General features: G+C 39.9%; 1 protein-coding gene across 3 annotated transcripts in view; it reads right to left on the reverse strand.

Annotated features, from left to right (window-relative positions):
• Positions 1-25,372, reverse strand: part of Thrb (thyroid hormone receptor beta) — a 372,625-nt gene that overhangs the window by 54,955 nt on the left and 292,298 nt on the right. For all 3 annotated transcript variants that reach the window (XM_071619528.1, XM_071619521.1, XM_027923190.2), the window contains exon 4: positions 17,893-18,153. In XM_071619528.1, coding sequence (XP_071475629.1) covers positions 17,893-18,153 — 261 coding nt within the window. The remainder of the gene's footprint in view (positions 1-17,892; positions 18,154-25,372) is intronic.

The following is a 25,372-nucleotide window of genomic DNA, read 5'->3' on the forward strand; positions in this document are numbered from 1 at the left end:
TGTTGTGCATTCCATGTGTATTTTATTTGACTTGTGAGGAAACTTGAGTCCCAGGGGGATAAAGTGACTTGTCACAGGGTAGGTGGTAGCTATTGGGATCAGGACTCACCCCTATTTTGACCATATCAAGCCTCCTATTTTAGGTGAGGCCTTTATTTCCTAACTAGCCCGGTGCTTTAGAGTTTAAAAAAAAAATGCTGTGGAGGAAGGGGATTGAAGGGGACGCACTTCCACCAAAATATATAAAAAGCTCTAAGTCACACCATACCCAACTCTAACCATTTGAGCTTTTATTTTCTTAGTCCTAGGTGTGTTATTAGCACGAATTGCCCTCCTCTTGATTACTGTAATTTGTAGTCCTTTTTAAAGGAACATCATGGCTGCTATTGTCCAGGGGCTGCATCTCTGAGCTCCACCCTCACAGCTCACCATGGCTACTGGGTTAATATCCAGATGATATTCCCAAAGGGGTCCCATGATAGCAGCCCTGAGAGAGGCTTTAAAAAAGACAAAAAGAGATTCTGTGGTCAAAGGAGCTTGGGAAATGAAGCATTGTACATTTCCTCCTTGGAGATTCACCCACAAGTGAACTGTTCACCTTTGTGTGACTTTGTATGTTAGCATTTTCCAAACCTGTCTGCTCTCAAAACCTTGAGCTTGCCCCTGCTCACATCTCTGGAGCTGGGTCATTGTGGAGTCCTAACTTTGAAAAACAATAAGACCGAGTTTCCAGATATCAAAAGACCAAAACATTATCTAGCATTTGGATATCTTTCAACACTCAGATGGCTTCTTGTAACATCTGTTCCAAAGGCTCCATGAACTACACTGAGAAACCTGGTTTTCTGCTCTGTTGGGGGTACATGCTGGAGCCGAGGCTGACAGCAGGGATACCCAGCTCACCTGGATCTCCCAGATCACCTTGCAAGAGCAGAGGAGCCTGAAAAGCTGAAGAAGGAGAGTGTCCTTGCTGTGGTCATCACCAAAGAGCCCAGAAGCAGGCTGAACACACAGAAGTGCAAATTCTCAGAGGGCTGCAGAGCAAGGCCAGGGCTTTGGGGCTCTGGGATTGAGTCTGTTTTGGTGGGGACAGATGCTCAGACCTCTCCCCCTATCAAGACCTACTGTATTCTCAATTTTCTCTTGGTATTTCATTAATACAAGATAGTAGTGAGGGGAGACTGGCTCACAATCCATCAAGGAGCAAAGTGAGCTTTTACAAATATTGTACTTGAAACAGTGCCGGCAGGATTTAGTAGCCTATAGGGAAGAGGTTCTGATCTGGTACAATGGAGCAGAAGGAGCTCCGTGGGAACAATGACGTGGGAACAGGACTCTCCTGGGGCCCAGGCAGAAGGAAGCAGGCCCAATGGATGACTGAACCGAGAGCCTTGCAAGCGAAAGGACATTGTCATCAAGGTAGTTCTGGTGGCTGCCTCCATAGGGACATGGTCCCTGCATCCAAGATGTGGAGATTGTTTTATTTCACGAAGGAGGGATGGTTGTCCCAGCAAGTTCATGCAAAAGATTATCACAAACCCAGTCACAACAGCTTTTTACTAGACAAAATATGCCATCGTATAGAGTGAGTTAAAGAAAGCAGCCTTTTGCAGTTCCCCAAAGATCTTAGAATAGACTCCAAAGTCCTCAAAAACTCAAAAGGTGATTCCTGGACCAGCAGCAATAGAAATCGCATCACCTGGAATTTCTTAGAATTGCAAATTCTAGAAAATTCTAGCTCTACCCCAGACCCAATGGGTCTGATTTTTTTTTTTTTTAATTTTTCAGTTGGACAAAATACCTTTGTTTTATTTATCTAGTTTTATGTGGTGCTGAGGATCGAACCCAGGGCCTTGCACATGCTAAGCGAGTGCTCTAGAACTGAGCCACAACCCCAGCCCCTCTACTTGCTTTTTAAAATTGGTCTTTCCATTGATTCTGTTGTCTATCACCTTTTTTTGGGAGGAGGAGCTACTGAGGATTGAACCCAGAGGGCTTAACCACCGAACAACACCCCCAGCCCTTTTTATTTTGAGATAGGGTCTCACTAAGTTGCTTAGGACCTTGTTAATTTGCCAAGGCTGGCCTTGAACTTGTAATCCTCCTGCCTCTGCCTCCTGAGTTTCTGGGATTACAGGTGTACACCATGCCTGCCTTGTTTCTACTACCTTCTAACCATGGAAGTTTTTACCAGGTGACCACACCAACGCTTTAGGTTCAACTACTGCCCCTGTGTGCTGTTGGTGTGTCCTCCAAATCTGCATGGCCAGTCAGGCACCAAATACCTCACCCTGGATGCCCCCTGAAGTACCTCACATGCCAAGACTGCATATACCTATGTGTTAGAGTCTAATTTAATCTTCACAATAGTCTTGCAGGAGTAGATTTCTACAATGTGACTTTTTTTTTTTAACTTAAAATCTATATGTTGCTCTAACAACTTCTGATTTTATGTGGAGAAGTGTAAGACTGAGTTCCTGCCTTTTTAATTTCCAATAAAGATGCTTGCATAACTTTGTTTTTAACTTTATTTATTTTTTAGTTGTAGGTGGATACATTATCTTTATTTTATTTTTTAATGTGGTGCTGAGGATCGAACCCAGTGCCTCACACATGCCAAGCAAGTGCTCAACCACTGAGCTGCAACCCCAGCCCCTGTTTTTTAAACTTTCAATTAAATTAAAAATGCTATTTTCTCCTCAACAAATAAACAAACAAGCAAGCAAAACCAGTCCTCCAGGGCAGCTGATGGCTCACTTTTTAAAAAAATATACGAAAAATCATGTATTTGTCCAAAGTGGCAGAGATGGTAATTTGAAAAGTCAGGATTCAAATCCAGATTTATTTCTACCTTTACTGTGACATCTGGTCACAAAGGTCAGATATTCTCCATGGTCATTCTTCTAATTAAACTCATCATTTCTCCTTAAAAATTGGTCAACCCAGAAGGTTTCTATGCCTCTGATTTTACTCTGATCTTGCAAGTCTCCTTCTATGTAGCAGCCAAGGGTTTTGATTTTACAGGAGAAATCTAAAATATGTCATTGATTTCCTCTCCCTTCAACCCTTTCCTAGTTTGACATCACCCTGAGCTTTCAAAACTAAACTCTGCAGACCTACAGGTCCTTCATAATGGGGCCTGTTTCTTATCTCTTGCCACTTTCTCAATCTGGAGTTGGCCGTTTGTACTTTTGGTTGAACAGTTCTCTACTCTGTGGTTACACACTGTTCCCTTACTTCTCAGCCATACACTGATCCAAGCTGTGATAAGTACTTTCACATAGATTATGTCATTTATGTTTCTCAACTATAAATCTTGTAAGTGGAGAATATTGTTCTCTTTTAGCGATGAGAAACCTGAAGAGCTTATGGTAACTTGCCTCAGGTCACAAGGCTGAGAGGTGGTGATCTAAATGCATGTTTATATCAAAATAGTGTTTTATCTGTGGCTTTTATGATACTACCAGCTCATGCTGGAGTTCAGGATTCTGTAGGGTTATGAGGCCCTGACTGGCAGTGATTCTTCATGTCATTTGTCCTCTTTGAGGGGTCCACAAGCCTAACTCAGAGAAAGTAATTTGCACACTTACAATATTCCTCAACAGTCCTGACTGGACATTTCTTTTTCTTTTTTTGGTACCAGGGATTGAACTCAGGGGCAGTCCACCACTGAGCCACATTCCCAACCCTGTTTTGTATTTTATTTAGAGGCAGGGTCTCACTGAGTTGCTTAGTGCCTTGCTTTTGCTGAGGCTGGCTTTGAACTTGGGACCCTCCTGCCTCAGTCTCATAAGACGCTGGGATTACAGGTGTGTGCCATTGCACTCAGCTACATTCTCTTTTTAATATTGAGAAATAATAGTTTGTTTGCAGTATAAAGTTAAGATTTGTTACATCGAAATTTTCAAGTAATGCTTTGTAGGGTCTAATATTCCCAGAGAAATTTGTGCTATTTGGGGTCCTTCCTTGTATAATGTTTCCAGTGGATGGAGGAATGTTGACCAGCGGCTGGAATTCTAGCACTATCTTGCATCTAGGAGCCCCCAGGAAGACCAAGGGCTTTATTCTAACTGATATTTCCTAATATCAAAGGCAAATCACAAAGTCTCCTTGAGCTTTGTGAGAACGAGCTACTATTCAAAAAGGGATCAGGATCCAGTCCAAAAGAAAAGCGTATGAACAAAAAAGTGAATAGGAAGAAGTATCCTCATGGCGGGGGGAGGGGGGTGGGTTGGGGAGAAGAAAAGTGAGACTTTTGAAATATGTCTCAGACTACTATTACCACCATGGAACTCTTCCCTCTCCTAAGCCCCCCTTTGGAATGTCCACTCTTTTTAATCAACATTTGGTTGAAAAGCAAATCTTTAAGGACTGTTGTATTATAGTCTGATGTGGCTTGGGCCTCACAGTCCAGAAAACAGACAATAAAATTTCAGTTTTGGTATCACTTTAATTAGAACACTGGTTACTTATAATGAGGTCTGCTGCAAAATAATGATGAGGTTTACTGCATAGTATATGCATAACTAGCTGTAAGATGTGGGGGAGGCTTTCTATTCATCTCACAGAGGGAAAAGCTGAGAGGATGGTTTTCTCATGTTTACATAGCCATGAAGGTAAGGAGTTGATATTAAAGTTTAGGTACTCTTTTTTTTTTGGTACCGGGAATTGAACTAGGGGCACTTAGCCACCGAGCTACATTCCCAGTCATTTTTGCTTTTAATTTTGAGAAAGGTTTTCACTAAGTTGCTTAGGGTCTTACAAAATTGCTGAGTCTGGCCTCAAACTTGTGATCCTCCTTCTTTAGCCTCCAGAGTCACTGCAATTATAGGCATGTGCCACCAGGCCTGGCTAGGCCCTTTCTATTCCAGAATTTACTTGTCCCATTTCTCCTACTGCTTTTCTAAATAAAAAATCATTTTAATGTTTTGAAAGTTTTAGGTAAATGATTATGTGTTTCAACACAGTTTCTAAGATCACACGATTTGTGTTTTCACAAAGATGTGCCTGATTTAATGCCACTTCATATGTTTATTATGGTCAGTGTGTTTGCTTCCCCCTGTCTCTAGGAAAAAAAAATGCATGTTTTTAAATGTTTTGTTTTATATGGATATCATTTATGTTTTTCATGACATCCCAGAGCCATTCATTTTGTGTGTTCTTTTATCACTTATAGCAGGTAGACCGGCTCTACTTAGTTGAAAGTGTGAAGAGGATCATTTTATTGCAATTCACACTGGCCCATTTGATTTGAAAAATTGAGTGGTTGCTTGAGTGAAATGATTTGGACATTTAAAAACTAGTATACTTTATTTATCTTAGAATAACATGTGTCAGATTAATTTTGAAACAAATTTCCTCAAGAGTAGGAAGAATCAAGGAACCATCGAGACATTTACATTTACTTTGCCTTTCCACCTTTGAGAGCAACTAGTGCAAAATTGAGATTATACCACAATTGATGTGTTTTCAAAAGATTGACTCTTTGTTCGCCACTAACGATTTCAATCTTCCACTTGAAAATGTTATGAAGAATAAAGGTAAAAAATCCAAAGTGCTGGAACCTAGTGCGATTTGGGTGAACCTCACAAACAATATGCTAAATGAAGATGCTAGTCACCAGAGATTGTGGAGGGTAGCAATTCATGTTCGGGTGGTACCCAGAAGAGGCAAATCAACAGGGACGGAAAGTGGATGAGCAGATGCCAGAGGAATGGAGGGGAACTGTAAATTGGCTCAAAGTTTCTTTTGGGGGGTGACAGTAATGTTCTAAAATAAGAATGTGAGCTGGGTGCAGTAGTATACACCTGAAATCTAGCAGCTTGGGAGGCTGAGGCAGGAGGATCATAAATTCAGGGCCAGTCTCAGCAACTTAGGGAGGCCCTACACAACTTAGGGAGACCCTGTCTTAAAAAATAACATAAATAAATTTAAAAAAAGGTCTGGGGATGTAGCTCAGCAGTAAATTCCCCCTGGGTTAAATTCCCAGTTAGCACCCCCCCCAATAAAATAAGACTGTGGTGATAGTTACACATTTCTGTAAATACACTAATAGTCACTAAGCTGTACACTTAAAATAGGAGAATTTGATGGTGTGTAAGTTATAATCCAATGAAGCTTTATAAAAATAAGTGTGGGGTTGCAAATAATTTGAGCTAATTAAAACTGATTCTCAAAAAAAAATCTAAAAGGTTCATCTCATTAGTGTACTAACAACACACATGTTCCTTCCCCAGATCTAAGGGAGACACATCAGAGGAAGTTAGGGTCCTGGTCTGAAATTCCCAACACATGCAAAAAGACATTGGAATAAGCAGACAACAGCCTCCTACACTGAACGCTTCAAGGATTAAGTAAACATGGAGTAAAACTAAATTATTATCTCTTTAAAAATTTTACATACTTATGGGGTGCCATGGGATATTTGGGTACACGTAGTCACTGTAAGGAATTATTCTTTCTTATACAACACAGGATACATTCTTCATTATTATTCTCTAAGATGAATGCCTGTCAGCCACATACTTTACATTGGTGCTTGGATGTGAACAGGTTTATTGCTTATTTTAAGTCTAGACTTAAAGCTCTGCCAACGAGTCTGAAAAACCCATGGAACAAGGGGTGTGTCTCGTTTAACTTTTCACTCTTGCCGTGGGATGCAGTATTGGCATGCAGAGTACACTCAAGTGAAAACATTTTTGGTATGAATCAAGATGAATTCCCAGTCTCTGGTGGATCCACCAGGCATGTTCAGAAGCCACAGTGAAATAAAGTGGAGCACAGTAAGGACCGTCAAAAAAAAATTGGTGACCCCATGAAGAAAAAAAAATCACCCTACCGGGGAAGAAGGATCACAGAGATCCACCAGGGTGCACTGGGAATGGAAGAGGATGTATCAAAAGAGTTTTCAAAACTAGGATCAGCCAAATCTAGAAATGATGAGCTGAGATTTTTCATTTTTTTTCCCCCAAATGTCAGAATGTTCTAGAAAAGCACACAGTAAATATCAAGATTAACCTAAAATAGACTCCTGTTTTAGTTATGCTGCATTTAATCTGATTGGATTGTGGAAGAAAAAAATATCCAATGAAAATGTGAGACGAGAATGAAGTGGCTGTGTCTCCTTGTGACCCGCAGGGAAGATCCCAGGATGAAGACAAATTTTTTTTTTTTTGTCCTTAAGAGGTCCCTGTCATTCCAACATTAAACATGTCAGAGTGATAGAGAAACAAATGACTTGTATGTTTGAGTCAGTCTCCACTGAAAAGGGTCTAAGTACTTAGGAAACACTTCCTTCTAACTCAGTAAAACAATGAATTAGCTCACCTGTAAAGAGATAAGCCTGCTGGTCACAGTGACGTATACCTGTAATCCCAGGCTGGGGAGGCTGAGGCAGGAGGACTGCTAGTTCAAAGCCAGCCTCAGCAACTTAGTGATGCCCTAAGCAACTCATCAAGACTCTGTCTGTAAATAAAATATATAAAAGGGCTGAGGATGTGGCTCAGTGGTTGAGTGCCCCTGGTTCAATCCCAGTACTAAAAAAAAAAGGGGGGGGGGGTGGTTGGAGGACAGAGACTTCCTTACAAAGACTTCCTTACAGGTGGCTTGGAAGATTGGAAATTATTTCTGAGTCACATGATTAAATTCAAATTTTTATAGAACAAACGTGATGCGATGCAATAACAACTTTTTAGCATTTCTGCTGACAACACGTAATCTGATTCTAATCATGAAGAAATGTCAAACTTCAACGGAGGGACATGCTACAAAATTATCCACCTGTGTTTCTTCAAATATGTCAATGATACAAAAAACAAAGACCGCAAATCTGTGCCAGACTGAAGCCGACTAACGTGAACTTGGACATTATGCTAACTGAAATAAGCCAGGCATGGAAAGACAAACTGCATGATTCACTTAGTTGTGGAAACTAAAAAAAACTTGAGTGGGATTGGTGAGCTGGAGGCAGAGCAGCACAGTAGGGTGGACAGACGTTGGCCAAGGGCACTAAGTTTCAGTTAGACAGGAGGAGTGAGTCCTAGAGATTGATTGCACAGCTTAGAGAATATAGTCAATAACAACGTATGATACACTTGAAAATTGTTGAGATCAGATCTGAAATGTTCTTACCACCCAAAATTACAAGGCTATGAGGTGATAGATACGTTGAACCCCTTGATTCAGTCATGCCACAATATACACACAGAGCAAAATGACATTATGCCATAAATATATTTAATTTTTATTTGTCGACTATACCTTGATAAAGCTGGATAGGGAAGTAAACTAAAGAGAGCCCAAAACTAAATGGAAGGGCACAGTCCTGGATCTTGGACCAGAAACAAAGATTGGTATAAAGTCAGTGTTCCTGACCCAGCCCTGTCCAGAGGAAGAATCCCATGCAAATATTCCAGAGAAAAGTCCCCCTCCAGCCCTGGTCCTGTCCTCAACTCCCTTCTAAAGGGGTAGTAGGAGGGCAGTTTGTGAAATTTAAATAAAGTCTGTAGATTAGAAAATAGTATGTGGCAATGTTAAATTTCCTGATTCTGATCATTGTACCATGATCCTTCAAGAGAATTTCCATTATTTTAGGAGACACCGAAGTTTTTTTTGAGTTAAGGGGCCTGACATCTTCCATTTACTCTCAAAGGGCTCAGAGAAAAGCTAACAGTGGTTATAGATACAAAACCATCCATTTGCACACATAGACTGATGAAGCAAATGGAGCCAAATGTGCATAATTGGTGGATGTAGGTGAAGGGCATATGGGAATTCTCTACACAGCTGCAAACTGTGGGTAAGCCTGACATTACTTCACAATAGAAATATTAAAAGGAATTTATAGGTCTGCTTTAGAGATCTTCCAAGAAAACACACACCTCACTCAGACTTGAAGACTGGTGGTTCTTTGCCAACCGTTTTATTTTTTTTTCAGCTCAACTCTTGGAAACCAATTCAAAAAGTAAGTCGATTTGCAGTAAAACAATGTTCTCATTTGAGAAAAATGGTTCAGGTTGATTTGTGTATTATTCTTACATTTTAGTGCTGATCATCAGACCTATATTCTTGATATTGCAAAGCTTTAAAAAAGCAACAGAGATGGGGACATTCACTCCCTTTTGGGGGGATGGAAAGAAAGAAAAATAAAGCCTAGAATGATCACTTCAAAACAAAGTTCAGAGTGGGCATATCATGTGTGATCAGGAAAGGATAAGGGAGCATTATTCCCCTACGTCTGGTCATAAATATTAAGTGGGATGAACCCAATGCAGATGCCCGTTTCCTTGGAAACCCATTCAATTGAAAGTGCTGCAAAAATTAACATGTATTTTTTCCCCTCTTAAAGGGCAGTCGCTTCTTTTACTTACAGAGTTTTGACCTTTAGTTTTCTATCTTAGGCTTATAATAAGAAGTTCTTTCCTGAGCTAGTCAAACAGAGCCCAATGCGTATCTTTTCATTAATTCGGAGGCTTGACTTAAAATAGTATGGCCTTTCTAGCTGAGCATTCTGGGACAACGATGGGTAGTGGGGTTACAGTCTGCCACTCAGAGCATATTGCCATCTAGACTAATAAACCATCAACCCACACACAATAATCTAACTCAAATGCCAAGTGATTTCATAACATAGATAATTGAATTAAACAGTCGCACTTGTGGCACGGTCTACATTTTAAGAGGCAGTATTTTAATAAAGTCAGGTTTCTCGGGTAAGCCAATACTGACAAATGTCATGGGGCTAGAGTTTCACTGGAGGCAACAATAAAGGTAAGAACCAAACCGTGCTCATCTGTACTAAATGCTCCCTGTGTATCATTCCTAAGATATGATAGAGTGAGCCAGCCCTGTAACCCGAGGAGACTTGGGCTATCTGGATGGTTTATGATCAATATGTCATTCACATATTCATTTAAATATGATTGGAACTGCTTTGTAGATTCAATCTGTGCCCAGGGTCATCCCCCATCAAGCAAGGGCATTTGATATTTGTCTTCAGAGCACCGAGTCACACCTGTTGTACAGTCTACAACCTGCAATCTGTACAGTGCTGCTTGGAAGTCCTGCTCCTTATTTTCTCTTTCTCCCATCTCCTACTATCCTATCCTAGCCCTGATGATGGCCTCCTTCCATTCCCATGTATTCCACTGCTTTTATTGGATCTCCATCAAGGAAAGAAGGAATCTTATCCAATCCATCCATTGGAAATACTAGTGACTTCATAAGACATCGAGAGAGGAAGTTTGCATGTTCAAAGACCACAGAGAAAGGGCAGTGGTACACTTATAGACTTTCAGAGCAACTTGGAAGAGAGATTCTAGGGGAGGGAAAGGCTTTGAGTTCTAGTGGTCACCTACAATTTTTTTTTTTGAGGCTGACCCCTCCCCAAAATAACTTCAATACAAAATCAGTAGGGCAAATATCCACTTGTACCCGATTTTGTTCTGAAAACCAACTCTTGGCAGCGTCAAGGGATTGGGTTCTGGTATCTGTTCCGCTTTCATCCATGATATTCCTTTCTGAAGAAACTTGACTCCTGTCAGTCTCCACTTAGTGGTTATTCTCGTAGGAGTATTTGGCACTCCTAATATCTCATCTGCTCATCATATCTATTCATGCTTCATTATATTACAGTAATAACTTCCATCTACTGAGCACTCACTGGGCTCTATGAAATCCTCTAAGAGCTGCCTTCTTTCCACAATTCTAGAAAAGAAGATTCCCCTTTTACAGATGAGAAAACTGACGCTTGAACAGGCCAAGTGACTCACCCCAAGGTTCAATGGCTGGCAAGGGACAGTACTGGAATATGATCCCGGGCTGTGGAAGCGAGTTGCTGTGGGTGGAACCCCACTGCTCTCGTCATGGTGGTGGGGCTGCCACGGGCCCTTTGATTGGTAGTAGATCTGTGTCCCTGCGATTCCAGATCCCTAAGGCTCTTAGGAGGGTCTCATCACAAAGCCATCTGACGTTGGAGCCAGACTGTCTGAATTTGAATTCTAGTTCAGCTACTTCCTATTTTTGGTGATTTGTTATTTAAAGTTTTAAAAGAGGTTTATTTATTTATTTTTTAAATACACTTGGGTTGTTGCTATGGCCTCTTTCAAGTGTTTATGCTTCCACTCCAGTGGTGATGTGATGTTTTGTTTTGCTTCTCTTTGTTGATCATTACATAGTCCTACACTCTAATTCAAGGTCAGAAAGGTTGGTAGAAACTGGAGGAGGGGGACACAAGGCTAAGGGCTTGTTTATATTCTAAGAACAGTTATCATTTATTTATTCTCTGCTTAGTAGAGACTAAATGCCTGTCACTATGTTAGGTGCTTTATACAAATCATCCTTTATCAGTACAACAAATCTGACAGCTGGATCTAATTAGCTCATTTAAAACAAAGTGGGATGAGGGCCAGAGGGGTTAAAAAGTTGCCCTGAGCTGGTGAATAAAAGAGCAAGAAATCAACTAAACTATCTGGGAAGCATACAATCTTACTATTAAAGAGAATCACATGTTATTCAATAATACCCTCTTGTAAGAAGATTTTGAATACAGTTGTCTATGTAATTAATATTGGCATCTACCCTATACTTAAAAAAATTGTTCTAGTTAGTTAATACATGACAGTCATGCATTTTGGTTCACTATACACAAATGGAGCACGGATTTCATTCCTCTGGTAGTATATGATGTAGAGTTGTACTGGATGTGCTGTCATACATGCACCTAGGTTAATGATGTCCATCTCAGTCCACCATCTTTCCTACCCCCATGTCCCCTCCCATGTACATACAATGATATAGACTTTTAAAGCTATAGATGAGAACACATTATTCTAAATGCATACTTGCTTATATTAAAGTATTCCTAAAACCACTTCTTTTTCAAAATAAGTTAATTTTTTTTTTTCCTCATGGATGCTTTAGATAGACCAAAATTAATGGAATGTTCTCCCATGGATAGACATTTAGAACACTCACAATTTATTGGCAACTAAAACCAAGGTATAAATAACACTTCCGAACACATCTTTGTGCCCTTGTGTGAGTGCTTCTATGGGACAGGGCATTTCGAGAGAGATGGCAAAATTAGATCTGCATTTTAAGGTATGGTAGACACAGCTAAGTTGACGTTGGAGAGCCATGGTGGCCCACCCATGGACTCCATGCTGCATCTAATGAAAACTGAAGTTGGATGGTACAAAGCCTTGTATTTTTGACGTTTGATTTCCTTTAACATTGTTCTCTTTCCAGTTTTTTCCTTCCTCTCTATGCTAGCCGACAGCTCTTCTTTCCTTTTTTGCCCTTCTATTTCTGTCTGCCCTGGTCTACTTATCAAGTCTCTCTGCCATATGCCAGAAGCTGGTAGAGAGCTCTTATTCTCCTGTTGATCACTAAAGGCTCACAGATGCCCTTGAGGTACATCAATCACTGCCCTTCTCAGCAGGGACTCAGACCCTGATGTATGGTGAATAGGGGCAGGGTGGAGAGCCGAGATGGATGAAGCAGATGGTAATGCTGGTGGAAGGGCTCAGGCTTTTTAATCCTCTACCTTCTGAAATACTCATTCGCCTGAAGATGTCCTTGTGTTTTTACTTAAGGACAAAGATAGCAATCAACTGCTGAAAACATGGATGTCTAACTTGAAGGATTGTAAGGCACACAAAGACTTGCATTTGTGTCTCCAATTTTTAGAGCACTTTGTTATTTTGGTAAGTGAGAACTGTACATCATTTAAAATTGCCATCATTGATTTGATTCATTTTTTTTTCTTTGTGAAGAGCATGAGTTTATAGTCTGCCCCTTTGCTGACATAGATATTGTTTTAAAAAATTACTTTAACTTGTCTGACTTGGGACCTGGTTTAATAAATTATGGTACATCTACAAGCAAGAATAATCTATAGCCAATAAAAGTCAGGATTTAGAAGGATATTTAATCATATGGGAAAATGCTCATGATGTATTGTTAAGCATTCGAAGCTTAAATTTTAACGTTAAAAAGGTTAAAAATGGAATGCCTAATAGGATCTTGAGTTTGGGAAAAATAGATATGCAGAGCAAGGACCAAAATAAAATAAAAATTATAATAGTGCTTGTCCTTGGGGGATGGAATTACAAATTATTTTTAAAAATTACTTATGGGGCTGGGGTTGTGGCTCAGCGGTAAAGCGCTCGCCTCACACGTGCGAGGCCCTGGGTTCAATCCTCAGCACCACAAAAATGCACCACAAAAATATAAATAAATAAAATACAGATATGTTTTCAATTACAACTAAAAAAATAAATATTAAAAAATTATTTATAATTTACAATTATAGATTTTTTTTTTCTGCAAAGAACATGTAGGGCTTTCATAACGAGAGAACATAGCTTATTATTAAAATGATCTTGGTTATTCACTTAGGCTTCCTGGCTGTCTGAGACTCATTTTTAAAAATCTATCTTAAACACAGAGAGGATCTACAGAGAAATTTCAATGAGCTCCCTAGATTGCTGGTATCCTTCTGATACTACCAGGGAGGTGGGTCAGTCCCTCTTTTCTTTCTCCCACTGGGTTTCAGTGTTTTAGGAAGGTCCCTCATTGACTTCAAGGGCAAACATCAACACACAGGGGTCTGACTGTCTGGATTTGCCGGCATTGGTTAGGTCCAGCTCTGGGAGTCTGCCCATCTCTTTAGGGCACACCCTTCTTGGACTGGTGGGACCTTGCGGTTCTAGGAGAGAAGTTCAGGGGGGCTTGAAAGGGTACAAGGGAGAAGCCTTGTAAAAATTCAGGGGAGGACAGGGCCCCACTCAAAATGTGGGATTCTCAGAAGGGCTCAAGTCCAAGAGAGATGTGTTACCAGGAGGAATGATGAAGTAGATCTTTTAGCTGCAATTAAGGTGAGCCAGGTCTAAGGGAAGCCTCCATCAAGAATGGAACCCCTCAAGAGACTCCTGGCACAAGGAAGGGAAGAAAATGCACATTCCCAAAGTGCCCACGAGGTGGCAGACTCTTTCCTGTCCAGAGAATTCTCAAGCTCTTCCTGATACAGGGGTCTTAAGAGTCACAGGAGGGCCAAGCTCCTCTCTGGAGCTTCTAATACAGATTCTCATTCCTAACAAGTTGCAGGTGCTAGTGCCACTGATGGGTGGACCACACTTTGAACACTGAATATGTCATCTCAGATTCTGGGAATGGAGGAGGCGATCAACGGGTAGGATGTAGTCCTTCCTTGTGCAGGGAGATCAGCTCAAATTGTGACAAACTGCAAGGAGATGTGGCATGGAAACAGAGGGAGTGTGTGGGTGGTAGAGGTGAAGTGGGGAAGGGAAGGGTGATTGGCTTCTGGTTGGAATAGCCTCCCATACTAGAGTGAATTTGGATGGTGGGCTCTCATTCTAGTCAAATGTGTTAATTAGTAATGTGTTAATTAGTAAGACTGCAGCAGATAAAGACCACAGGTAGCAAATTGAAATAAAAGCAGTATTCAGAGCAAAGTGAAAAAATAAATATTAGATACATACCAAAAATAAGCCCAAAGGAAAAAACATTTAAGAGTGCTATAATCATAAAACAATGGTTTGTAAACGATTTGAAGTGAAAGACCATTAAAAAAACCTGGTATTTTATGGACTAATACATGGTTCTGCTGCATAAGACTTTTGATTAGCTCTGGCCACACATGACTGACCAACACCCTACTGCTCTGTACCCTACTCACCAAGATGAGTCCACTGATGATGCGTTTGGATGTGGATGGCAATACTAAAATGCTATAAGAGTTCCCAAAGCTCCCTCTTGGCTCTGTACTTACATCAGTGAAGAGTAGAAATCAACAATTTGCAAGAAGAGTGGAAGTCTACAAGTCCTTCTCAGCCTGGCTGGGTTACTGGTTTGGGAGATGGGTTTAATGCAACCTCAAGCAGTCAACTTATTATTTTGTATCCTATACCATAGACTTGACTTTTTTGTGGTCATGTCCATTTAGTTATTATCAATTACATTCAGGGTCCTTGGAATGGGGTTAGTTGGTATCCTTTTGGCCCTACTACCATTTTTTTTCATGCTTGGATATCAAGGGCAATATCCTGCACATAGTAGGCCCTCAATGAACACTGAAGAATGAATGCATGGAATAGCAGCCCAGGAATGAGATATCAAGGGTGCTCTGAGGTAGGACAGCCAGTCAGGAAATAAATGCCCAGCATAAACAGGCATCAAGTAGCACTTTCCTTGCACTGACTATGTAGATATAGTAGATAATCAGAGCAGATGGAGGAGAGCCTAGTCCAAAGAGAAAAGACAGATGAATCACTCTGCTTTCCTGGTGCATCACTAAATACAAAACAAAAAGATAAGTCTATGGTATAGGATCCAAAATAATAAATGAGCAAAGTTTAGTTTGTAAGATTCTTGGGCCATGATGATGTAGGTTTCTGGGTGGCCCTTTCATGGTGAACCAGGGCATTGCCTTGTGCCTCCAGAAACTACAGAAAAGCCTGCCTTAGTAGTTTATTATTTTTTTTTAAAATATTTATTTATTTATTTATTTTATTTTTCGGCAGACACAACATCTTTGTTTGTATGTGGTGCTGAGGATCGAACCCGGGCCGCATGCATGCCAGGCGAGTGCGCTACTGCTTGAGCCACATCCCCAGCCCCCAGTAGTTTATTGATTACTACTAGAATCATGAAGATGCACTTCAATCATTTAATTATATTTTCTTACTGAGTAATTCTCCTACTTTTAGTGAAAAGAGCCGAAAGAAACACCATGCCCCACCCCATACGCATCTGTCATTCTTCCCTTACTCCATTCCTTACTAGGCACACAGCACAGTTCAAGGAAGATATGTCATTTTACAATGCACAGCTAGTAATAATTCTCACAGGAATGAAGTCCGTTATTTGGAGAGTACTGTATGTCAGGTACTATGCCAAATGCTTCAATACTTTATCTTATTTCATTCTATCAACAATCATGTAAGTTTACTCAAGGACAGAAAATAGAAGGCTAGGATGCTAGCACCCATAATTTGAAAAATTTGTGATCTTAACTACTGTCCTTTACTTTGGGTCTTGTATCCAGAGACTATTTCCTTTGGCCTTTTGCTTTTTTTTTTTTTTTTTTTTTTGCCTGACCCCAGAGCTCTATGCCTTCCAGGCAAGTGTTTTGCCACAGAGCTGTATCCCCATACCTCTTAAAAAAAATTTTTTTTTGAGACAGATCCTGCTAAATTACCCAGGGTGCCTCAAACTTTTGAAAACCTCCTACCTCAACCTCATGAGTAGCTGGGATTATAGGCATGCCCAGTTCATCTTGCTTTCAAGGTACACTAACAGATCTGAAATATGTTATGTTGGGAACTCTAAATACCTACAGCCAAGGTTTCTCATAAATGATAGTGACATAGATGAATTCTATGAACAAATGAATGTGGATACCAGTTGTGAATGAATCAGATTTAGTTCATGAAGTCCTTAAATCACAAGGATACTACAGTACTGTGGATATTTCACTGTAAACTAAGGTCTGACCTAGTTTTAATGAAGCCTATAAAATTCAAAGATATAATTTGGTCACCAATGCTGACTATATCTCAATTGTATCTGAAACAAATGTACATATGTGTGTGTAAGTGTGCACATCACACACACACAGTCCTAAGTCCTGACTCCTTTGAAAAATCTTATTTTTCTTTTTTCTAAGTATCCCTTACATTTTTCAAACCTCCTAATCAATATGAAGGACAATTCAAACACAAACCTTTCCAAAAGGAACGTGTATAGTTTTGACTACACTTGAACTAGAGCTCGTGACTATTTACTGTTATCTTTGGATAACTCTATTTTCAACTGAAGCAATCTGCATACTCAATTTCCCAGGTAAACTGGTAGCTACAAAGAGCTTTCAAAATGTTTTCAGAAAAGCTAAAATCTTAGCTCTTTTACAGAAATGATAAATTGTGTATGTATGTGTAAGATAGGATAGTTGGCAGAAATCCCTTAATAGCTTTTATGTAGGAGTCTTTACAAATTTTCATTGTTACATATTGGTATACGATGGCAAGATTTTCAAACACACAATCTTTACGATGAGTAGTAATAATTAATAAACCAAAAGAACCTTATTATTATTATTATTTTTTTTTAAAGACCCTCTAAATTGTAAAGAATAGGAAATCTCATGAACTTGGACATTTAAAGACACAAATTGATTTCTTGAACACTTAATGACACAAACTGATTTAAGAAGCAAAGGTTTTGGGGAGCCCTAAGACAATAAAGCGATCAGCACCAAGACATCTGTCAGGGTGGAGGCGACGTGAGGTAAAGAACAGCTAAATCTCATGCAATCAGGAACTTAGGCCAGTTTAACTATTTTTTTTTTTCTTATGAGGTGACAACCTCCTAACACCATAATCTCTCTTTTCAGGATGATGACATAGGATTTAATGAGTAAAGGACAACAACTTAAAACCTCTCTATTGAGCACAAATCGTCTATTTAGGTTAAAGGCAGGCATCGAAATCCCGTTAACCACTGGCACAACTGGGAAAAGAAAAACACACGTGTGTACACACGCCCATACACACACTTCAAAGCAAACCTTTTCACATCCAACAGTCTGTTTCTACTCAGATGCAAAAAAAAAAAAAAAAAAAAAAACAGAATGAAAGCCCAAGCTACCCACACTTCTGCTAATTAAAGCAATAGAAATGTCTTCTCCCCAAAGATATAATTTGGGGAGAAGACATTTCCCCAAGCATCCCAATGCAACCTGAATCGGAACACGTGAATACGGTGCCTTGGAGGAATCAGAGACCGAGTATACAGTTACAGGGAGATTCTTTCTTCTGTATAGAAATATGCAATAAATGTTTTCAAAAAGAAAAAACAAATAAGTCCAGTTACCTTTGCATTTCTTCTCTTCCGTCTGGAAGGTCTGGGCACTTGAGATGCTCTGGTCGTTCACATCCTCATGGTCCAGGTGGAATATGGAGCTGGTCCAAGTGGCCTGGATGAGATGCGGTGACGCCTGTTCATTTTTCAGGGTGCTGCGCCTCTCTGAATGGCTCTTCCTGTGTAGGCAGCCTTCGGACATTCCTACTAGCTTCCAGTCCTCCTCCCGGTCTGGACAGTGCTTCGGTTTGTCCCAGGCTGGAAGGCCATTTTCTAGGGGGTTGAAAAACACGAGGTGACAAGCTGTTGGTGGTGTGGAGGCTTTGCTGAGATGCAGAGTTCTGGAAGGCAGGCGGTTTCTCAATTCTTTGGGGCTGACAGTATTCACATGGACCTCCACTTGAAGGCAGTGACATGATGCGGAATTCGTCAGCCTTGGGCATCTAGCCACCATGGCTAGGTTGCCCGTCCGAGTAATGAACACTCCTGCTTATGCCCAGTGTCTAGGAGGACATGTGTTCCACCCTGGCACGGCTGTACTTTCACCCGTCCCCCTTCCACGGCAATGGCCCAAGAGGAAGTTTACACCCATTTATGTCACTGCTTACATGACCATTTGAGGTCTTGAGAATCAAATCAGGGCTGGCCATGACCTTAGGTCGGATCCTCAGGACATAAAACATCCGGGACTCAGCCTTGTTTGACTTGGGTTTTATCACAGGCTGACCTGAGGGACACCTTGTTACTTAAATGAGAGGCACTCACGTGGCCACACTGAGAGTGACAACTCTGTTCTTACCACCTTCTACCCCGATGGTTGGGGGAAGAGGGGAGGAGAAGAAGAAGAAGAAGAACTGGATCTTTCAAATATAAAAGTTTTGTAAATGATTTCAATGTAGTCCCAAGTTGGCAATGAGATCAGGTGAAATGAAGCAGTTAGTACTTTAGCTGTGGCCTAATAATAGAACGATGAGCCCAAAATCTCTTTGGCAGCTGTACCCGGTGGTTAATTATTTATGTGTTTTATATACTTTTTCCTATTCAATTTATAGGGACTTGAGGGTCTGCCCTCTAGAAAATGGAAAAAGATAGGATAATATAATGAAGAATTTCTTATATTAATCTTCCCTGGTTGCAATTTTTCTCTTTTCATATCTTTATATGGATATAAAGTACAGAGCAAAAAAAAATGAGCAAATGTGTGTATACATCTATGTATGTACACAGATATTTACAGATATATACTATACATATTCAAAAGTACATATAAATCTGTATAGATTCACAGGTATATATATATGTTATATATCTGTGTGTATACACACACATATATATCTGTGGAGGGATGTGAGAGAGTGTGTGTGTGTGTGTATAAAATACATATTTTAAAAATATAACCTATCTGGTCACTCATATTTCTAGAAATTCTTAGCCTTAGAAAAACTATAAAGAGTCTTCCTCTTAAAGTGGTCATACACGGTGACTGAAAGACTGTAATTCACTCATGAATTTTCTTTTATGCTAAAGTTATCAAAAGATCCTAGATGCTTGTATCCCTGGTGCTTTTAGAGATAAGTCCATCTGACCTGTACTCAGCCTAGGGAATTTTAACCTACTTTTCAAACATTTAAAAGGAATTCAAATTATTTAATAAAAGAGTAAAAAAGGCTTAAGGTTTTCATAAGCACCCTCTTTTAAAATTTTATTTATTTATTTTTTATGTGGTGCTGAGGATCGAACCCAGTACCTCACAAGTGCGAGGCAAGCGCTATAACGCTGAGCTATAACCCCAGCCCCGCACCCTCTTTTTTTTAAGGTATCTTTTTTGTTCTTTTTAGATATAAATGTCAGTAAGGTGTATTTTGACATATTATACCTACATGGAGTATAACTTTCCATTTTTGTGGTTGCATTGGAATAATACTCAGCCACAAAGATAAATGAAATTATGGCATTTGCTGGTAAACGGATGGAACTGGAGACTGTCATGCTAAGTGAAATAAGTACCCTCACTTAATGCCACTAGATATCTTCAGCCGAGTTTGATCAGGTTAGCTTCTCTAAAAGTATCAGCTCCTCCAGGTCACTTATGAAAGTTGTATTGGTACTTCTGAATTTTCATGTTACTCTGAAAAAGTTCTGATGCCCAGGCACATTCTACTTCTACACCAGGAGACATCCATGAACAAAAACATCATCATCAACAACAACAAAGGCATAATCAGTGCCTGATTTTTTGGTTATAGTTTATGGAAATGCTATGGCTTGAAGTAGTTCTTTTGGCTTGTAAGCAATGTCTTCTTTAAAAATGTCATACATCATGCTAACTGCTGGGTGTGATATTTAAACTTATTCAGAGAAGAGCTCTGAAAATTGATTCTATGCAAAGGGCCGTGTGAGGCATAGTATCAGGTAAGTTAAATAAATACGGGAACTTTCTTCTCAGAGTTTATATGGTATCACTCATCGCATGGTGAATCAAACAGGTCTGCATGCAGTTCTTCCCCTTTTCAACCAACTACTAGTGCAATTACTTATTCTCACTATCCACTAAAATGAAACAACAGATTGGGATCTTGGCAGACTGCATTGCATCTCAAGCCAAACACGTCTGTGTAGAACTCTTTCAAGCACCTATTATCCAGGAGGGTTTAAGGTTTTCATGAACTAAATATACAGTAAATGAATGCAAGGGTTAATTCTGGGCTTGAAGAAGATTAATTTTATTTCTACAGACATGTGAAGCCTTCTCGCCTATGCATGCTTCTACAGTGCCAACTTTATTTTCAGAGACTCTAAATCCTTAGTGAATTGCACCTTTTAAAGCTTAATTTCAATAATGTTAAAATACTGACATTATTCTTCAGAGTTCCATCCTTTGATTTTTCTGCAATGATTCTTAAAATTTGGTACTAATGCCCCAGTCCCAACAAGAGATTAAGAGATCTGCTCCCTAGAGAAACTTTATGTAAAAGATGCTGAAAAGCACTGCACCCCAAGGGGGCGCTCTGCTTTATAGCACAGCCATTAAAGCTTGCTCAGCATGACCCTCGGGCCAGCAAGGAGGAGTGTCTTCTAAGCAAGGGAGGCCACATTTGGGGTGAGGTGAGGGATAGGATTGCTTTCCACTTTCCTAAGAAAAGAGCTTAAGATGGTTTGGGAAAAGAGCTGTATTCATGGGAGGAATTTACAAGCTCATAATTGCTGTCTGTAATTACATTCACAATAATGATATTCAGTTGCTTAATTGGCAGGTTTATTGGTTGGGGTACTGCTGGGAAACATGGAGACTGAGAAGTCCCGGTTGGGTCATGGGAAAACTTAACAGATTTATTTTAAAAGGATTCTTGATTCTTATCGTCTCCAGAATGGGACACATGCAATTTTTATTCCATTCCCAAGAAAGAATGAGACACCCTTTGCACAGGGCCCTTAAGTTCCACCTACTGGGTATTTTGTTGATAAACTACAAGTTATGTCCACATATCTGTGTGTATGTATGTATGCATACATACACACAGATATAGGTGCATATGGATATTTACATACATATATGTATATAGACACACATAAACATTCACACACGTAGGGAATAATGGTTTTCAGGAATTTTTTGCTATTACTATACTAAGTGCTCAATCTTTGGTTCCCCCACAGTTCACTCCAATGGGATATTTCTTTTCAGAGGGACTAGCATACCAAAAGCTAGTGATTCTCAACTTTGGTATTCATCAGAACACCTGAGGCATTATTAAACACCACCAAAGATCTGAACTTTTGACTTGGGAGGATGGGGCCTGGGCATGTGTATTTCTGCTCAGTTCTGCAGGTGACTGTGACACCAATGGATTTTGAGATCCACAGGGGTGAGATAAATTTAAGGCAAGAAAATACATTGGCAGATTTTAGATGGGTGTGCAGTCTCCACAGGCACTAATGTTTTACATAGCCTCAGAGTAAATTTGCATTATCATTCAAAAATTCTTTAATTGTTTGAGGGTCTTCTGAGTGACACATTAAAAGCCAGATTTTAACTGGATATTGTTAAGCCCAATAAATCCATATATACTTATTCAAAAAGAGTGTTTGGAGCATTATCTGGGATAGCGAGCACATGGTACTAGAACTAATTTTTTTTTTACACTTTTTTTATGTTGTGGTTGGACATTTATTTATTTATTTTTATGTGGTGCTGAGGATGGAACCCAGTGCCTTGTACGTGGTAGACTAGTGCTCTTCCATTGAGCCACAACCTCAGCCTCTAGAAGTCATATTTTTAAAAAGGGGATTCTAGAAAAGATCATATCTTGTTATTCACATGAAGTGTGAACACTTTGCTCTTTAATTGAGCTCAGCTAACATCTGGCTTTTAACACTTCATATTCTAGACATCAAGATAATTAACCAATTTAATCCATCCGTTGTCATGCAAATTAATTTAAATAAATTAACTGGATAAGGGCATATGAACTTCTACTAAAGTAACTAGGAACACATTAACTTGTGTGTCTCAAGGGAGCTTAGACATAAATGAGTGTGAGAACCATCACTTTAATGGCTTTGAATGACAACACTGGTCTAAAGGGTCTTTTTTTAAAAAAGAAATAAACATAAATCTCATTAACATAATTGCCTGTATCATATATCTCTGGAAATTTCATTAAAGATGATAGAAAATAAGTCTGTCCCTCAAAAAAGGGGAATTATATTAAAATATTCATGTATTTCAGGACATAATAGCAAGCTGATACTTTGGAAAAGAGCTAAAGCAAAGGAAATAGGATTATGATAAAATGACCAGAAAGGATGAGAGCAGTAGGCTGGGATTTCACGGTGCTCATTATAAGCAGGTTCAGCTTGCATTAAAAGGCCAACTGAAGCCAACCATGGTGGCGCACACCTGTAAACCCAGTGACTTGGGAGGCTGAGGTAGGAGGAGTGCAAGTTCAAAGCCAGCTTCAGCAACTTAATAAGGCCCTGAGCAACTTAGTGAGACCCTGTCTCAAAAAATAAAAAAGGGCTGGGAATGTGACTCAGTGGTTAAGTGCCTCTGGGATCAATCCTCAGCACATACACAAAAAGCCATTGATATTAGATACTGTGATCCCAGACCATATTAGGGGGACAGGCACATAATACGCTTTGCAAACCCAGGGGACCTGTTGAATGATCATGATTTGGCATCAGACTATTCAGTATGACATCTCTAACTTCCATTTAAATGTTTCACTCCAACTGGTAAGGTTTATTCTTGGATGATTTTTCAGACTATGTACATATCAACTGATTTTTATTTTTACAGCCACATTGGTCAGGAGACTAAAATCTGGCTGAGCATCTCCTACTGAGTTAGGTACTCTTCATCATCTTCACAAACATTAGGGATGTCCATTGGAATATACGGCTTGATTGGCAACCTAAAATTTGAATAAGTTCCTCATCTGCTCTTTCTTATCTTTTGTGCCATTTGAAACAGACATGTTGTCATTACGCACCTTATTTAATGAGTCGCAGTGGACCTATTAATAACCACCGATTAGTGCTTTGAAAGTTCTTAAGAAATGATATTTATTTCCACCTTCAATTACCTCATTACTCACTTATATTCCTAACAGCTCTCCCTGTGTTCCCTCTCAGCCTCCTACAATCCATTGTCCACAGAGCAGCCAGAGGGAGCTTTTAAAAGTATAACAGAGTACATTTCTCTGCTGCTTAAAATCTTCTGATGACTTCCCATCAATTTTGGAATAAAGTTCTCAGGCAGGGCCTACTGTGGCCCTCCAAGCTCTGGGCTGTCCCTGCCTCTCCTGTTCAGCCACGTCAGGCTGAGCTCCTCTTCTGTGGCTTTGTTCCTTGCTCTTTACCCTCCAGCTGCAGAGGCGTCTAACATGGGAAGCTCATTGCCCCCAGAGTCTTTGCAGAAACTCTTTCTTAGAAGCCTGAGGGTCCCTTTCTAAATTCTCATGTAACTAGCTCTCCATAGTGAGGTATCAGAGAGATCTGTCCTGACCAGCTCCCCAGCTATTTTCTTTTCTTTTTGATGGTGCTTGGGATTGAACCTAGGGCCTTATGCATACAGACAAGCACTCTACCAACTGAGCTATATCCCCAGCCCTCCCCAAGGATCTATAGACCCTCTTACCTTATGTTCTCCATAAGACTCATTACCAACTGGGACTTCCTTGTCCGTCTTCACTAGAAATGCGGGCACAACAGAACAGAGACCAGCTCTGCCTTGGTCAATGCTGTGTGTCCATCACCGAGAAGAGAACCTTATACATGATAGGTGCTTGACAGGCTTACCTGTGATGCGGGTTGTGGATATAATGCTTATCCTCATTTCACAGGAGTGGGAACTAAGTTTAGAAAGTGACATGGCTATTCATCACTTGGACTCAAACCCAGGTCTTGTGACTCTAAAACCCAACCTCCCAGCGTTGAGTTAAAGTTGATTATAGTTGCCAAGCTTTGCTCTAGAGTTCTTTTGATAAAGACCTTATATATATATTTTTTGAAAGCCTTGAAGAGATTTATTGGAGGAGCAAGGAAATAAGAAGTTGCTTCTGGAAGTCTGGAGATGTGAGTTTTCTGTAAAATGGGAATATACTTTTTTTAGGGGGTAGGAGGGATTGAACCTAGGGGTGCTTAACCAGTGAGCCACATCCCAATCCCCTTTTTTAAAAAAATATTTTATTTAGAGACAGGTACCTCCTGAATTGCTTAGGACCTTGTTAAGTTGCTGAGGCTGGCTGTGAACTCGAGATCCTCCTGCATCAACTTCCCAAGCTGTGGGATTACAGGCATATGCCACCATACTGGGCTATACTATTGTTTTGATAATCAAATAAGTTAATACATAAAAGGTCTGGCTTCCTAGCTGTTGTGAAAGGCTGGGGAGAGGCATTTTGTTGAGGTAGGCATTTCCTTTAATGTTGGCCTGACCATCATCATACCTGGCTTGATTAACTTGATTAACTTGGTAGCTAAAATATATGACAATGTATTTTAATACATAAGAATCATAATAATGAAAACATTTTGGTCCTTAATCAGCCTTCAAGGTCTAGCTCATTGTTTAAGCTTCTCTGAAGCAATCTGCCCATTCTCCAAACTTCCATAATAGGGCTCCTATATCTCCTTCCCTCCATGGGTTACCTACCACCTTGTGCTACAACCATTTACATATGCATACATAATTCCCTTATTTATGTTGTGCTGCCTAGCACAATATCCCAATAAATATTTATTGTGCCCCAATGATCCATAACTTTGCAAAGAGAAAATTATCTCCTAGTCAGGGATTCTGTTTTCTTATTCAAAAGCAACTGGTCTGTCCTGAGGATGACTCATCAGGACATATGATTCAATGCATATTTTATACCATGGACAATATGTCCTCCCAGAGCTGCTGGTGAAAATGAAGACTGTTTTGCTTTCTCGAAACAGGATAAGATAATGGATAAGAACATGGGCTCTGCTGGTCAAGGTTCAA

Source organism: Marmota flaviventris, chromosome 1 (assembly GCF_047511675.1).
Source record: "Marmota flaviventris isolate mMarFla1 chromosome 1, mMarFla1.hap1, whole genome shotgun sequence".
In the NCBI taxonomy this organism is placed as follows: domain Eukaryota; kingdom Metazoa; phylum Chordata; class Mammalia; order Rodentia; family Sciuridae; genus Marmota; species Marmota flaviventris.